The 14,158-nt window shown below is 39.9% G+C and overlaps 1 protein-coding gene across 1 annotated transcript in view; it reads left to right on the top strand.

Annotated features, from left to right (window-relative positions):
- opn5 (opsin 5) overlaps positions 1–14,158 on the top strand; it is a 42,719-nt gene that overhangs the window by 6,908 nt on the left and 21,653 nt on the right. Inside the window, exon 2 of the mRNA XM_023415202.2 lies at positions 11,515–11,634. Within this exon, the coding sequence (XP_023270970.1) occupies positions 11,515–11,634 (120 nt within the window). The remainder of the gene's footprint in view (positions 1–11,514; positions 11,635–14,158) is intronic.

Here is a 14,158-nt window from a genome sequence, read left to right on the forward strand (position 1 = left end):
ACTGCAGACACCACAGTTTCAACTTTCCTGGCAGCCCTGATTTATCTATTCTATCCAGTCCCTCAGCAACATCCTTCCGAAACTGCACTACCTGTTCTCCGTCATTCAAGTCTGCCCTGTACCACCTATCTACACTCTGATTTTTCCCTAATTATTGGAATTTCCTCTTCATCTATTACAAACTTCCTATCACTTAACTTCCCTCTGCTTATAGAGATACTTCTAGACTTACTAGGCTTGATTTTCATACTAGCCCACTTTAAGTTTTTATTAAGTCTCTCAAGTATTCTTTTCATACATGGCACCGTTGTAGTTATCAACGTCATGTCATCCATGTAGGCCCTAATTGGTGTAAGGCGCACCCCATCCTGCCGCCTCTCTCCACCTACAACCCACTTAGAAGCTCTTGGAAATACAATTTTACTAAATTAACCACTACTCCAGGTACTTTAAAATAATCAAATGCTTCCCAAATAAGGCTATGTGGCACTGAACCAAACGCGTTTGCTAAATCCAAAAATATGACATTCAAGTCTCTTTTCTCTGTCTTGGCTGCCTGAATCTGGTGCCAAATCATGCTAGTGTGCTCTAAACATCATGCGAACCCTGGTATTCCTGCCTTCTGTACTGCAGTATCAATTAAGCTATTCCTTTCTAAATAACTAGTTAATCTCCGTGCGACTACGCTAAAGAATATCTTCCCCTCTACATTTAGGAGAGAGATCATTCGAAACTAACTCAGGTCTGAGGATTCTTTCTCCTTTGGGATAAAAACACCTCCTGCCCTACGCCATGCTCTGGGAATAACCTGTTTCTCCCAAACTATTCTTAATTGCCTCCACAAAAATTTTAGGATATCAGGTGTGCTTTTATAAACCCGGTAGGGGACTCCATTTGGCCCTGGGGCCGAAGAAGCCTTTGCACGCCTGACTACCTCCTCAACCTCCTTCCACCTGGGTGGTCTAACATCCATGTCATGATCTATCTTTCCTACTGGCGGCATGTCAGGTGGAAGGCCTATTACTCTATTCTGCTCAAAATCTGAATATGTGTTTCTTAGATATTTTTCTACTTCTAACTTGACAAGAAAAGTGCTAAACTGTGAAAAGTGTTGTTTTGTGGTGGCAAGATAAACAGTCAAAGGCCTTGAATCAATCAAGCTAAGCTGGTTGCTGAGACCGATGACCTGTGTGGGAAAGTGATAGAGAGCATTAAATAGAGGAGGGAGTGCTGCATCTCTCCATGACAGCATCTTTCCATGACAATATCTTTGTGACAGCAATTTAACATGTCTGTCTCCACAGATGTTGTTGTGTAGGAAAACAAAATTAGATTCGCATTGCATCTGTTTCACAGACTTACAAAAGTGTCTGTTTCTTTCACTGCACTCAAAAGAGGTTAGATAGACAACACACAAAGAAATGATGAAAACATCTTCACTAATTTGACAATACATGCATGGCATTCTGCAGTAAAAAAATAAAATAAAAGGGAATCGTACACGTAACCTTTAGGTTCTTTAAGTAGCCTCCGCTTGGCTAGCAGCAACCGGGTTAGCTGAGGATGCTAACATTAGCAGCTTCCCAATGACCTCTGCACTGAGCCAGTGACCAAGACCAAGTCCTTAGGTTCTGTTAAGGAGAGTTATATTTTATCATGGCGGTCGAGACCAGCCTGTTTACCTGCGGTCTTTGGCTTGTAAGTGGTTTCCCCGTCCGCCCATCTCGGACTGAGAGCACAGGCTCGAAAAGATCGACGGAGGCCGCCAGGAACCCACAAGTTTTTCATGTTTTTTCCCGCCTGTACTTTCCTTTGTTTGGGAAAAGGTTCTCCTGACTGTTAACCTGCCTTTTGTGGTGTGGTTTTCAGGACATTCATTGTCCATGGTTTGATTTCCGATTGTGTTTGTTGAACTCTGGTCCTCCATTCCTAGTCTGAATACACAAAGACTCATACTTGGCAGCGATTTGAACAGGGTTATCAATCCAGCTCTCGATAGATACAGCCCCAAAAAAGCTGCTAATTTTAAAGTGGTTAGGTCCTTGACTTGGTTTATAGATAACATACAAACAGTGGTTACATAGACCCCTGGAGGTTCTGAAATCCTTCCTCAAAATCTTTTTTTTTTCTGCTCCACCATAAATCTCCACCGTACTTATTTGCAGATTGATTACTTACAATGTTTCATTCATTGATTACCTATCACGCCTCTGTTCAAATGAATATTGTTTTCACCCTGTATTCAATAGATCGCCCTAAGTGGCGCTTTAACTCTCTACTGCTTGGTCTTGAAAACGTTTTTATTCTGTTGATTTATTTCTTGATATTAAAAAAACAGAGTTAATTTCCAATTCATTACAGAGGGAGATTTTAAAGGCTTTTTCTTCGGGGTGAAATTATCTCCCTCTCTTCTTATAATAATGAAATTACACAACCTTTTCTGATTTGATTATGGAGACAGACGCACTGTGATCAGCTTCACGAACCCTCTTCCTATCCTAGGGACATTAGAAAAATTACACACTTCTTCTCTGTACACCTCAGAGCGTCCAACTGATAACTTAAACAACCTGTTATACATTCAGACACTGCCACCCATTTTAATCAGCCCATTACCGTGGAAGAGATTACAGTCACTATTGAATCTGTGAGGAGTGGCAGGAGCAATGGCTCTAATGCTTATGGCCGAGAATTTTATAAGCAATTTTGCGACGAACTTGCTCGTCTCCTCCACAGTATGTTTAATGAAGGCTGTCCGCGTTCGTCACTTACCACCGCCGATATCTCCCTTCTTGTGGAAAAAGACGAGGATCCCGCTTGATGGGAATCTTACTGATGCGTAAGTCTAATTTGTAATGAGCACAAAGTCCTAGCAAAAGTTCTCACTACATGATTAGAAACCATTCTTCCTGTGATTATAACTGAAGATAGTTTAAAGGCCGCCACTCATTTTATAACATTTTTCTCATATTTAAAATGTCACACACACATCTAGTACTGAACTGCTATATTCATCTCCCCCGGCTCATGTTTGTTCCAACACTATATCCTCTTATTTTCCCTCTTTCTAGGGGAACAGGCCAGGCCACGGCCTCATTATATTTGGCTTTTACTTTACCTCAGTCACCCTGCAGCCTCCACCTGTTCAAGCCGACTTTTTTCCACTAAGTTCAGGCATGATCACTCCAATCAATTGAGCGTCATGTCTGCAACATATATTATTTCAATCAGGAGAAACTTCAGGTTGATTGAACAAGGGAACTTTTTTTGCCATGTGCAGAAACAGGAAAAGTGAGAGATGTGAGAGTGTTTGGTGATTAGACCTTGTCATGTTATCATATTAGAAAGGGGGAAGATGTTGTGTGTAGCATAGGACATCCCCCGGGTCTAGATACTGGGAATGAAGAGAACACAGGAGATCTGGATGTGATGAGGATTGGACTCTGATGAGCTCGACCTAGACACTGGATATGAGGACCGGAGGTGAAAGGGGAGGAGATGACAGCTGACAGCAGAAGAGAGGAGAGCAGAATCAGCTCTTAATATTACTCATTCATTTGCATTTTCTTTTGCTTCTTTTCTGGAGCTTTCTGAAATTTTGAGGGGACCAGACCTAAAATGGGGACCAACAACGCTTCACTCTTACAATTTTTGGCCAATCCAGGTTTGGTCAGGAGGTGCAAACACACAAGCCAGGGCTTGTACATAGTGTAAGAAGAATTAAACTGACAACCACTGTCCTGATGATAAGCCAGTGTGACGCACAGCTAAGCCCGTCTCCAGATGTCCCTGTGGTCGTCGGATCGGACCGAGGGGCTTCTTTAACACTAAGCAGCAGCAACAGGACAAGTCAGAGAAAGTGGATTATAACTCGGAGGTCAATGCGAGTGAAGCTGTAGAGGATCAGCCTCTTCGAACAATATATCAGCTATTGAATAAGAGAGAGGCTGCATTGGATGAGGACAGAAATATCTGGACAGAGGAAGAGGCAGTTCATCCAGTTCAATTTCTATCAATTCAAATTCCCTACTTGGTTTTTCTCCGTCAGTGGTTCCAACAGCCCAGTCTTGGCCGAGAGCCTCTATTTGCTATTATTTCTGCTCCTTGTGCAGTGCATCATATGCGTGCATGGAAATGAGGAGATATACAGTACTCTCATTGTGTTATTTATTAATTTAATTTCCCATTTTATTTCAACAGCCCTCATGAATAAACTGGGAATGAATCAGGTTTATTCAGCAGTGAAAAATGTATTTGTGCAAGTCAAAGTGGGTGAATGAAAAACAGCTGACAGGGCAGCAGGTTTATGACTGAGAGTTTAACTCTTCTTAACCCAGGGATGAGATTTATTTTATATGGAAACCTGCGAGGAGAGAAAATGATTAGTGTTGTTGTTGCTGAACTGCTCAGTTGTACAGCCGTGTTGTTTGAAAGCTCCCAGATAAGAGAATGTCCCTGCGTTAATAGCTGTAGCTGTGCTGACAAAAGGGCATGTACGTGCAAGATACAATAGAACGGGGAAACAGGACTGAGTGCGTCTTTAAATTTGCTCTGTATATTTCACAATAATAAGTGTAAGTTGCGCTGCTGCTGCTTTCTGTTCCTCATGTAATATCATGAATAAGTTCATGCACACGGTTTTCCAATCTCTGCTCCAAACACCCCAGGTTTAGTCACTATTATTAAATATCCATAGTGTGACATCATAATGTCCTGCACAAAACTTTCCGACTATTATTCAATGCTATAACTCAGGAAGGAGAGGTTGTGAGCATATTTTCCGTAACTTGACTGGTTGGCGGAGGCGTACAACCACAAGGCGTAAATTCTAATAGTTTGAAAAGTGGTGCAGCAACAGTTACTTCAGACAGAAGCAAAACCAGAAAATTACACAATGTTGCAGTTTGACATAATGCACTATTACACATTTTCCAAACAGTTTAATACAGGTATTAATGTGACTCGGCACCTGATCTCCTCAGCTTGTTGAACATGTTGTTGATGATGCTGCTTGATTCCCTTCCATTTATATCCGCCGTTAGAAAATAAGCCAAATTATAGCATGTTATCTACATGACTCCTGCTGCTTTAATGTTTGGTAATCCTCTCAGAAAGATTATTTTTTACCAGCTGCTTGGTTTATAACAATATCCTACAGCTGGTGATCACTGAGCCATTTGGGCTCTCAAAGGGCAGACTTTCACATGTGTGTGTGTGTGTGTTAGACGTACGAGGTAATGACAACAACAGTAATTGACAAATAGCCAGTCAGATTGTGGTGGAGCCAACAGACAGTCGGCCCCACCTGGCATCATATTTGTGCCATGTGCCTTAATGCCAAACGCTTGGGGCGTGCGACTATCCCCACAGATCAGCCTCTCGAGCCAAGTGCAATCAAAAACACCATTTTAAACTGTTCTATTAGTGACCTTAAATTAATACAGAATCATATTAATTCCTAGGTTACTCATTACCACTGAAAATGCACTTTTTTCTTCTGCTTTGCAAAATGACCTGTCAACTCTACATTTACTGTGAACAGCTAATCTTTAAACTGCCTTGTTAGGTCAATGTGACGCATGTCAAAAATCCAAGATGAAGAGCTCATATTTTTTTCAATTTGCTTCGTATTTACTGAGACATCGCTCAGAGGTCCCACATATGAGATTGGTTTAGTCAATTGTGTAATTGTATTTAGAGGTATGTAGTGACAAATCTGTTTTAGACTACTTGCTTTCCTGCAGTTGCAAAAATTATGCCTGGCGGAGACACAGTAAACGTACGGTCACATTACGTTTCCATCCTCTGAATATTTGCTTCATTTCCCATTCATTGCTATTGAATCCTGCACAATGTACAAATTCAATCATGCATTTGCGTCTGTGCTGCGATCTCCAGCTCCACTGGATTTGACAGGTTACAGTTCACCTTTGTTCAGGTTTGACTGAGCAGATGTGCTTAGTCAGCCGATAGAAAACACTGCTGCACTTTGTGTGGGAATCATTTCACTGCCAGACCGCAGACTGTCGCATCACTACCAGGTGCTGTAAATGCTATCGTTTGTTATGTAGCAATAGCAAAACTTACAAATAGCTCCATTAAAGGTGCAATTATTGACTTTTTTTTTTTTTTACTAATACCTGGGAGCAGGAGAACTTATTCACATATTTACCTCCCTTTTAGCTCCTGACCAGCTAATCGCTAACTTTGTCTGCTGTTTGGTTCCATTTGTTCTGAGTTTTGACATCTCTGTACATTTGTAAGCTAAAGAGCCGTTTCACATCACATCACATCACATCACACACAAACATTTGATTTATTATCTGTTATTACAAGTTAGAAAGAAAAAAAATGTTATATAACATTACATATTTAAACCGTATTTACAATACAATTTTACACTCCAGTTGTTTCATTGGTGAGACAAACCCTCTCAGGGTTCACTGTCAGTTCACATTAGACATGACGTGTTTGTTGCACTGAATGAAAATGTCTTGCTGCATTCCTCTTCTCATTGTTGTGTACAGTAAACTGAAGAACACACAATAGGCCATGAAAATCAGTTTGCTTGTTGTGGATACTGTCACGTCATCTGACGGTGGATCCTGTGCTTCATTGATAACAATGTGGATGCAGAATGGGGACATTACCATGCTGCTATATTTTTCTCCGTCACCACTCTACTTTTTTTTCTCCTCCCTAATTATAGCCTGTAGTCTCTTCTTCACCGGAAATGTCAGGATCTTTTTTTTATATTTCAGTCCCTAGTGTAGTGATGATTTGATGACAGGAATATGTTGCTGCCAGAGGTTGTTGACTGCCTGATGTGAATGGTTCTGCCTGAAGCTTTTATTGTCTTTGTGTCATTCACATTCCCATGCAATGGTTGCTGCAAATTCAGAAAACATCTTCATCAATTTGACAACACATGCGCTGCAAATACTCACAACACGAAGCAGGTGTTTCCGGGGGACACTAAAAGGTGATGAACCTGATTCTGATTGGCTGACTGTTCTCTGTGTGATTGAATAAAAATATAACAGATTTCAGCTAAAACATTCAGAGAAACCAACTTCTGCAAGGTTGTATGGTGGTCCAGGTGGGCGGGGCTTGGAACATGGCTGAGAGCGGTGACTGCTTTGTTGTGACATCACAAAGTTACAGAAGTCCAGGCGGCTCGTTTTAAGGCTCAGTTTCTGAATACAGACTGTGCATTTCTGTGTGGACTGAAGCTAGATAACACATTTGATATCTTACCTTAGAAGAAAATAGCTTATTCATTTCATCAGTTCGGTTACAACAACAATTCACCAGGTAGCGATTGTCCATAAACTAACACAAACGCATAGATGACTCACATGGACGGACTATGGTTGAGACCCCCACATGTCATTTAGAGGTAAACTGATCAGGGGAGAGATAAACAGACCACAGTTTGTTACGTTACATGCTGAAACTGCTGGAGATTCTTTCCATCTGTGGCTTTTAAGACAGGTGCTGTGTCCAGAATCACTCCCCATTCACTATGTGAAAGAGATGAAAGAGAAAGAGAAAGAGATTACTCTTAGTGATGGTGACTCATAAGCATCTTAGAGCATATGAATTTACTATTTCTTTAAAGTCAACTACAGAGTGTCTATAATTACATTTCTGGCCATCTGTGTGCACGGAGTGATGAGGAGTGACTGAAATTGACGCATGGTACCAACATGAGCGCCACATTCTCAGTGGTTTTCCATCATCTCAGGTTTGACTGGCATTTTTAATTATGTCATTTCATGGGGCGATTTCAATCAAGCTCAGTCATTCCTGGGGCAAAGTGTTCCACCAAAAATGGTCTTTATAAATTTTGTTTTTATTTTGCCAGATGAGGGATGAGAATAAATTACAGTTAAAGTTACTGCAGTCGCTGCATAAATGAGGGCCAGGTTTATGCACAAACAACAGTGAACAATGGAAGAACTCGACAGACACAAAAGCATTTAAATGGCTAATTACACAGACAACACCTGGAAAATTTACCCCTTTAAACTTTAGACACTTAGGACACATTATCATCTTCTCATGACTGACGGGTGTAGTGGCACATATATTTGCTTATCTGTAAAATGCGACACGTTGCATTCTGGGTGTCTCTCGACAAGACTCTTGTTACGTATCTTTCATGTATTAATTGTCTAATTTAGTCTCAAAAATGCTGCATTTCTGTCACGTGGGACAAAATACGTGTGGAGAGGTCGAAAGATGGATAGGTTTCCATGGGTACAAATTATGAGCTTCCAGGCCTTTCAATCAATGGCTATTGTTATTGAGATCTTGGGAGCAGATCTACGCAACAATTCACGCGCTGAATGAATACTTGTGTAGCTCTGAGCTGCAGTCGTGGATGATTGAAACAGCATTAAATATGGGATTATTGGGGTGTCGTGTAGCATAGTGGTCTAAGCAGGCGCCCCATGTGTAGAGGCTACAGTCCTCGCTGCAGTTGGCCCCGGTTCGAATCCCGCATCGGACGGCCTTTACTGCATGTCATTCCCCCTCTCTGCCTCCCCGTTTCCTGTCTCTCTCCACTATACTATCAAATAAAGGCATAAAAAGCCCAAAAAAATATACTTAAAAAAAAAAAAAAAAATATGGGATTATTTACTATTTACTAATTATTATTAACTTTGATAGATGTGAGGCAGCCCGCGTTGTTTGCTTTTATCAAACACTTGAGTGTAACTCACGACTGAGCGTGTAATTAAGAGTAATTCATGATAATAATTACCCTCATTGAGCACTCTGTTAGGAACACCACACTAGTACTGTGTCTCTCAAACAGCTGAGTGAACTGTGGCCAAAAAGGGAGGCACATGATCAGCATCAATAGTCAAACCATGATTGATTGGTATTCAAGTGCCTGAAGCCTGGCAAGAAAATAGTCCCCACATCATTACATCACCTCCAGCAGCTTTGACTGTTGTCACAAGCCAAGTTGATGCACGGATTCACTCTGTCGGTGCCAAACTCTGACCCCACCATCTGCGTGCCTTAGCACAAGTCGAGATTCATCAGACCAGACTTAGTTTTTAATTCGATTTGAATTTTATGCTTCGCTTGATTTCCTGTGACTGCTTTGGGCATTACATTTGTGTTCATTAGCAGCTGTGTTATTACATGACTGACACTTTTATGACGCAATTATGATTTGGGGATATATAAAATTTATATTTGTGTACATCAGGTGCAACTAATTCTGAATTTGAATAACATCTCATTGGGCAGCGGGGACCTGGAGGGATGGTCGACTAAATATTCCTCTCTGTAATAAGGGCTGTAATAAATAATAGATATATTTGACATATGTGCATCTTAAAATAAAGTGCTTAATTTTAGAAAAGTGACATAAAAAGAATGTAGCTTGAGATTTTTTGTTAACCCCATTTCACATCCTAACAGTCTCAAGCATTTTTATATTAAACAATCTCAACACATCTTAACAATTGAACAGCTTTAACACCATGTTGTCTCTTTCTTTCCCTCTTATATCCCTCTCCCCCATTCTCTCTGATTGGTTGAGTAGCGTCATGTGACCAGTGCCGTAAAGCCTAGAAAAGCTGTGCTTGTTAAAATAGATATTAATAATTAATCATTCGTAGGTTATAGGTCCGTCTGGGACTGGGCTCGGGCCTGGAGCGCAGTTTGCCTGTTAGGGTTAGGATTATATTTCACAGCCGAATGGCTCCAGACTAGACATAAGATAATTAAGTGCGAGGCTGGGAGGAGTAGTTATTAAGATCTATGACTTGAAAACATTCAACTTTTAGCACTTCATATCAGAAAGTCATGACTAAACAGCTATAGCATGAAGCTCTACTGAGACCTTGTTCTCTTATGTCAGTTTTCAAGTTTGCTGAGCACAAAGAATCAAGTACAGTGCTGTACTTTCACAAGAAGTTGACCAACAGGGACTGATTACCTAGCTGTGCAGCTCATTGCAGCTTTATAGCTCATTGTTTTGGTTTTATGGTCCTCCAATGTGCTGTATGCAGTCTCACTGCTCTCATTAATTTGCCAGTATTTTCCTGCAGCAGCAGAAAAGCTCTGCTGACCCGGTGTATGCTAAAGAGAAGGCAATTAAAATTAGCTGTTGACAAAGATGGAGGTGAAAACAGAAAACAGCTCCAAAGAAACTGAATATTGCACTTTTGTACACCAGGTAAATAGGTAAATGTTTGCTAACACATTAGCTATGTAAGAATGTTAGCTTTATTAGGTCTTTCCGCCTCATCCACATCTATAGGTTGCTGCTGTTTGGATCTCAAGAGGAATACTCTTACAATTGAACTAAACTCAGACTGTCCAAAACAACACATATTAGGATGCTTGGCTTGGTTAAGTAGCCAGCTAAACACACAGCTAACATGCATAACGATGCACGGGTCCATTTTTATATAAACCTTACGTTTGAGTGGGATTGAGTTTGGTTATTTTCAAGAAGTGTGGACACTTTTCCTAACGTCCTGTAGTGAGGACACATTCAAAGGCTTCATTCAACAAACTGGAAATGACAATTAAACATGTAATTTCCTCTCTCTCACCCTCACACACTCTCTTTCTCTGTCTTACACACACACACACACACCCCATTTTCTCTCTCTCTCTCTCTCTCTCACACACACTCTCACACACACACACACACACACACACACACACACACACACACACACACACACACACACCGCTGATTGGACTCCGAGATAAGAAGTCAGCCAGGCTGTGGTAATAAATTGTAGCTGCATTCCTGAAGTGACATAACACTGATGTTGCTCCTTGGTTATGTTTCTGATTATCGTGGATTAACTGTCCAACTATTCAGTAACCCAGTTGATATTACCGTTAGGTAGCAAATGCCCCAATTTTCAACGAGTGCAAAGTAAAATTCTTCTACAATTCTATCAAAATTGTACTTTACCTACTGATGCAAATGTGTAATGTTTCCCGTTGATGTAATGGTGTGAAAGTAATGTACAACATTTATCTTTCTAACTGTACATACTAACGTACATATTGACCGTTTGTTGAAGCTGATTTTGATGGGGTGTTGGCTTTTTCCTGTGTTGGCTGTCAGTCTACATCATTGCTAAAAATCGCTCCAGTTCAGTACCACCTCCATCCTACACAACAAAATATCATGCTTCAATGACTCCAATCGATTCAGTAATTCGATTCCTCCATTGTGTATGTCCGTTCGACCTGTTTCTGTCTGCTTACCTGCATTGTTCACTGACTTCTGTGCAGTATTTCTCTACTAAATGACATGTTTCTTGAATAGGATAACTCAGTATTTATATCACTCCAACAAAAGTCAGTCAAAGGAGCAAACATTCATTTTTACTTTGTCGTCTACAGTAGACTTGAACTATCCAATCTGAACATCCACTTTGCATTCAATTTTATGTGGAGGCAGCTGTGACTGGTGTCTCAGAAGTGTAACTGTTTTTTCTCTACAACTTCCTCTGTCTCTCACAGGAATAATGTCTGCAACAGGGAATGGCTACGTCATCTATATGACCATCAAACGAAAGACCAAGTTGAAGCCTCCTGAGCTCATGACTGTTAATCTCGCCATTTTCGACTTTGGCATTTCAGGTACTGTAATTTAATTCATAAGCACAAGACCAGCATTATTTCACTGTCAAGTATAAACTAAAGTATCTTTACTTACTGTGATATAAACAACACGATGAACAACCAAAACTCCAACTTCAGCAGCAAATCACTCTTTGTTTTGTGCTCCACTGCTTTTCTAGACGGCACAGCTCAACACAGCTCATTTACATATGTAGCCTAAAAGGATCAATCAATAGAAAATTATTCAGCAGCTATTGGATGATTGATAAATCATTTCAGCAAAAAATGCCATAAATGCTTCAACACATTTTTAAATCAATTTTTAAACTGTACATTTTTTAGGGACAATCAAGAGAAAGAGTGTTTTTGTTTTTTTTGTTATTTTCTGTAACTTTATGGACCAAACTACCAGTAGATTAACCCAGAGAATAACCCATCAAGTCCTAGTGGATCTAATAAATGTGCAATGCTTAACTGAAAACTGTAATTTTAAACAGGGTTAGTACATAGCCTCCTAAATGTTCTCAATCAGGAGCATTGAGCTACTTCATCTCAAATTTGGAATACATACAAACCACTGGAGTACACAGTGAAACAAAAGCTTGACAGTCAGGTCAAGTGGTTCTTAACACTGATAAAGTGATTGCAAAACATGTCTGGGTAGGTTTAAAGTTAGAGAACGACAAAAAACAAACACCATGACAGATTTACTCTTCACTTAAGGGCAGACTTTGTTTGAATGACATCAATCAAATCAGTTACCAATTATCTAATCAAGTACTTAGCTAAAAAGTCTGAAACACCCAAAGCGATTTCACAGTTTACAGAGAGAATAAATAAGAAAGAATCTCTTTTAAGAACATCAAAAATACAAGTATCTTACATCATAACAGCAGTGCCATATTTGATTCATTCATGTAAGTGCAATACATCACAGGAAATGGGGAAAATCATGACAGCCTTTTTTATGCAGAGTGTGTACCCACCTCTTCCCCACGCAACTGTGTCTGAAGATGCACAAAAACCCTTCAAGTAATAACTATGATTACATTTTCATGAGGTTAAAATTTCGTCCTGAACAAATACAACAGGCCTGAATATAAATGTGCATGCTCAAGTGTCGGTCGGCTAATGTTCCTCTCATCCAGTCCGTCTTCATACATGTTGCATTTGGCTATTTATTGATTTATTTATTCATTCACAGTGTGCCGGGAGTAGAGGCTCTCAGAGGAATGAAGTAATTTCCATTCCCACAGTTGTTTGCCCTCTTGATAAGATGGGGCTGTTTATCTGTCGGCTGCCTTTTCATTAACTTTTGTTTTGTTTTTCTATGTCACCAATCACATTCATGCTATTATGTTGTCCTCTGTTAAATGTTCAAACCCTTAATGCCTGTTTGTCACCAGCCACGGATCAGTTAAAAATCCGTCCTTATTAACTTTCTCCCTTAATAACTAAAATTGACGTGTCTCTGTGACTCATTTCTCAGTTCACATCTCTGACCTCAAAGGAAAGCTTTGACATTTAGATTATGACTCAGTCATCACTGGACACTGTCACATTATAGAACAAAGACATGGAGTACATTTTCCTTCAGCTGTTAAAGGAGGAATTGATTCTACATGTAAAGGTCACTTTAGTTGTCATGGGTAATACCACCCAACCAATAAAAATACTTGAATGATGTCTCCAGTTGCTCTGGAGCAGGAGCTACTTTAAGCTCAGCTTGTGCTTGACAGAAATTCTGCATCACAAAGTGGAAGTAACCAGGCAGCAAGGTCCGAGTTAATGTTTTCTTAAAATAAAAACAGTTGCACAAAACACCCTTAAGTCTTCTCCTTAAGGTTTCCGTAAAACCTTCACCGAAGTATTTAAGGTTTTCTCCTTATCTTAGTCTTATACTTAAAGAATCACTTAAAGTCAGTCAAACCGTTGCACAAAAGACCTCAGCGACCAAAATACCACTGACTCTATCTTAACTGCAACATGGCTAAGTTTATGGTGATAAATGAATAAAATCAAAAGGCCACTGACGCACAATGGGCATGTGGTGTACGCAGGCAAAAGAAGTGCATTGCATTGCAAGTTTCTGCGTTTCTTATGGTTAATTTGTCAAAAACAAGCAAGCAAACAAAGAACAAAGAAATCCTGTTTCCTGCAGGCCTCTCTTGCTCTGGTTAAAAAAAAAAAAAAACCATAAGCCCACCCAGGTGCATTCTGGTCCTATTCCTGCCTTCCTACCTATATAACCTCAGGTGCCCACAGTGTTACCTAATTCATAAACAAAACAAAATACTAGTTACGCAAAAAACTAAATATGCTAAACAAGGAAATAACTAAGCACACAACTAGCAAAAGAAAATACTATCAAATCTAAATAAAGCAAACACCTAGAATAATCAATCAAACAATACTAATTATTAATAAAAAACAACAATTAAATACTAACAACAAATAAATAGCTCCTACAACCTTGTTAACCTTGAAACCTTGAGATTCTTTGCATCACCCTTAAGGAGTTCCCTCAGCTGAGGAGAAATTA

Source organism: Seriola lalandi, unplaced genomic scaffold (genome assembly GCF_002814215.2).
Source record: "Seriola lalandi dorsalis isolate HSWRI2012SDOR001 ecotype SW California unplaced genomic scaffold, Sedor1 jcf7180002054544, whole genome shotgun sequence".
NCBI classification, from domain to species: Eukaryota; Metazoa; Chordata; class Actinopteri; order Carangiformes; family Carangidae; genus Seriola; species Seriola lalandi.